Source organism: Electrona antarctica (assembly GCF_951216825.1).
Source record: "Electrona antarctica genome assembly, chromosome: 11".
Classification (NCBI taxonomy): Eukaryota; Metazoa; Chordata; class Actinopteri; order Myctophiformes; family Myctophidae; genus Electrona; species Electrona antarctica.
This window is the reverse complement of record NC_136792.1, coordinates 4819446-4823091: the sequence shown is the minus strand read 5'-3', so window position 1 is coordinate 4823091 and position 3646 is coordinate 4819446. Positions and strand designations below refer to the sequence as shown.

General features: G+C 42.4%; 1 protein-coding gene across 1 annotated transcript in view; it reads left to right on the top strand.

The window, feature by feature from the left end:
- The window catches only part of arrb1 (arrestin, beta 1), a gene marked incomplete at both ends in the record, with an annotated part of 31007 nt that extends 27782 nt beyond the window's left edge, over positions 1 to 3225 (top strand). The window contains 3 exons of the mRNA XM_079514314.1: positions 19 to 89; positions 1259 to 1307; positions 3120 to 3225. Of these exons, the coding sequence (XP_079370440.1) occupies positions 19 to 89; positions 1259 to 1307; positions 3120 to 3225 (226 nt within the window). The remainder of the gene's footprint in view (positions 1 to 18; positions 90 to 1258; positions 1308 to 3119) is intronic.
- Positions 3226 to 3646: the final 421 nt, after the last annotated feature.

The window sequence follows — 3646 nt, the reverse complement described above, 5'->3', positions numbered from 1 at the left end:
ATAACACTCTGATTTCAGTGATGTGTCAGTGGAGCTGCCTTTCACCCTGATGCAACCCAAACCTTCAGAGGACTCTCTCTACAGAGACGGTATGTTACTGACGGTTTGTATAGTCCATATTTCAGAGAAGTGCTACACACACCAAAGCCTTTGGAAAGCAATGTTCAAATGTGACCAGATTTGACTGAGAGCCTGCCATCGCGCAAACTCCAGCTTTTCACCAGAGGAGTTTTTCTTTTTTTAGTTAATAGCACAGGCAGACTCTTCACATACTAGAGCATGTCTGAAATAAGTGTCAGAGCTGAAATCGACATGTAAATGAAATAAATGCTTAAACATGTAGCTATAGGTGTAATGTTAGAGTCGAGACCACAGAAGTGAACCTTTCAAGCCTGTTTTCTCAACTCGCTGTTTTCTGCAAGACATTACTCTATAAGCCATATCTCCAAAACTGGTGGGTCAAACTGACAATTTTAAATGTATTTTTGGGGACGCAAACATATAAGACAGCTTGCTTCAGTTCTGGGCGTTTCTAGAGGTGTAGTTCCAGACTGTCTCTATGTAGCATTCAGAGAGGTGTAGTTCCAGACTGTCTCTATGTAGCATTCAGAGAGGTGTAGTTCCAGACTGTCTCTATGTAGCATTCAGAGAGGTGTAGTTCCAGACTGTCTCTATGTAGCATTCAGAGAGGTGTAGTTCCAGACTGTCTCTATGTAGCATTCAGAGAGGTGTAGTTCCAGACTGTCTCTATGTAGCATTCAGAGAGGTGTAGTTCCAGACTGTCTCTATGTAGCATTCAGAGAGGTGTAGTTCCAGACTGTCTCTATGTAGCATTCAGAGAGGTGTAGTTCCAGACTGTCTCTATGTAGCATTCAGAGAGGTGTAGTTCCAGACTGTCTCTATGTAGCATTCAGAGAGGTGTAGTTCCAGACTGTCTCTATGTAGCATTCAGAGAGGTGTAGTTCCAGACTGTCTCTATGTAGCATTCAGAGAGGTGTAGTTCCAGACTGTCTCTATGTAGCATTCAGAGAGGTGTAGTTCCAGACTGTCTCTATGTAGCATTCAGAGATTGAGGAATAGTTGTCTGGCTATACATCACGTGCTGCCTGCCTTTCTCAGGGTAGTGATTACCCCGAGGAAGGCAGCAGGCCTACCCAAACGTGGTATCCACCAGGTGGCACTGGATGATTATTATTGTTGTTGTTTTGTTGTTATTATTATTATTTTACCATTATGTAATATGATGTTTTATCTGCAGCTCCAGATGAAGATCCTATTGACGCAAACCTCATAGAGTTCGACACAAAGTAAGTAACCAACTCTATTTCAGTGCTGGGCCATAATATGACTGAGAGAATAGTACTGCCTGTAGCAGTACCATAATATGACTTCCAATCAATGTCAGGGGGATTTAAAAACGGAAGAAAATGGTGAAAACACTGTGTGTACGCCTCCGATGTACAACAAACTAAGTATAATACAGAGTTAAGTGGTTAATCAGTATAATCGATTTAGTCAATAAAAAGAAAAAAAGAAAACTGCTTCTCGAATAATCAATTAGCCAAGATTAAGTTGGTCATTGGTTTCGATATATTATCAATTAATTGCCCAGCCCTAGCTGGTTCTCTCTCTCTCTCTCTCTCTCTCTCTCTCTCTCTCTCTCTCTCTCTCTCTATCTATCTCTCTCTCTCTCTCTCTGTCTGGCTGCCGTTGGTCCTTGTCAATAATACATGTCAGACTTCCTGTTGTTTGTCTTCCTGTCAGTAACAGCAGTTTAATAATTCATCCACAGTGATGTGAGAAATCTGTTGTGCAGTCAGTGCTTTATAAATCTGTTGTGCAAGTCAGTGCTTTATAACTACATCAATAACGCAGCCAGCCAGCTCTCTCTCTCTCTCTCTCTCTCTCTCTCTCTCTCTCTCTCTCACTCTCTCTCTCTCACTCTCTCTCTCTCTCTCTCTCTCTCTCTCTCTCTCTCTCTCTCTCTCTCTCTCTCTCTCTCTCTCTCTCTCAATGTTTTATTATTAATTATTTATTTTTCATTCATGATTCATTTTCTATCACCCAATCTCTTTGTTGTTGTTGTTGTTTTAACCGATTGACCCTAGAACACTAAACATCCTTTTTGTCAAACCATATACATACACAATGTAAAATATTCCATACAAAATATTTCTCATCATATATTGAAGTGCAGCAATACATGGCAACTTGAGGTACTCTTCTTTAATATTTCATCATGACTTTTCACACAAAAAGTGAAAAATAGATTTAAAAAAATATTCTTAATACAAAACTGGGAGCTGGGAACAAAATGAAAAAAAAAAAAAAAAAAAAACATTGTGGCTCTAATTTTTCTCTATGACTCTATCACTAAACTCGGGTGAAATTCACCCAAGGTACTGAAAGACCCTAACCTGACTCCGCCAGATGGGGCGGAGTCAGGTTAGAAAGACCCACCCACCTCAGACAACATTATGAACATTACAAAAATATAATTGTCCAGGTGAAAATCACCCGTGTTTAGTGTTCTAGGCCTAGGGTTAAAGGTATATTCAGTGATTTCACTTCATTCAAATATCACTTCTTTTTTTGTTTTGTTGTGATAATCCACCCTACTATATAGAGTGTGCTGACCATATAAGGAGTTCCTCCCTGTCCCCAGTTAACCCCTGGGGTAAAAAAAACCTTGGCTGCTGTTGGCGTGCTGTTGGCCTGTCGCGTGTCCCCCCACTGTAGAGCGTGCATGTGCACATCTTGTTACCGGGGCGGACAAGGTTTTTTTCCAAATCAACCAAATCACTGAATGCTCCTTTAAGACCTGGAAAGCATCTGTGTGTCATTTTAGAATTTAACCAATTCATATTTTATATTTTGGCTATTCAAAACAAATGCAGATATACAAGCTCACGTCGTGCCACGCTACACGCTTGTAGATCTTTAAATCTTTGCTTCTGGGCGGTCTGTAACACAATATTTTGATATGTGCGTCAGCAGCAAATACATGTAATTTTGGGGCATCGTTGTTGCCCTATATCCAGTATTGACACTATGAACTTTAAAGCACAGCACAGCACTGACATTATGCTGCCCCCCCCCCCCCCCCCCTCTCTCTTCAGCGATGACGACATCGTTTTCGAGGACTTTGCACGGCAGAGGCTGATCGACGCCAAGGACGAGGAGGACGAGGAGGGGCCAGAGTCACCCATGCTCAACACCAGATAGACCTCAGACACACAACAACACAGACATACATACACATGTACAGAAGGACGGACGGACGGACGGACGGACGGAGAGCCTCTTGTGCTGCTGTTTTGTTTGAGGAATCTGGACTCCCAGGGATGCCAGTGTTCATGTTCTCATGGGGAGACGCTGTTTCGGCTTGTGTTTCCCGGCCTGAGCGGCGGCGGCAGCGAGTTTCAAAGTTGTTAAAGAGGCTAGTGGTCCCGCTGCTGGTAGAGCTTGGAGAGAGCATGCTTCAATTCACCCTTTTGTTTTACCTGCTTTCACGCACATGAACCCTAGCGTCTCCTATTCTGTTATAATAGCAGATCTACAAGCTCACACGGTGAGCTTATGCATTTAGTGATAGATTTAGGGGTAATGGGGGAGGAAGGAGAGGACCAAGTATATATAGACACGG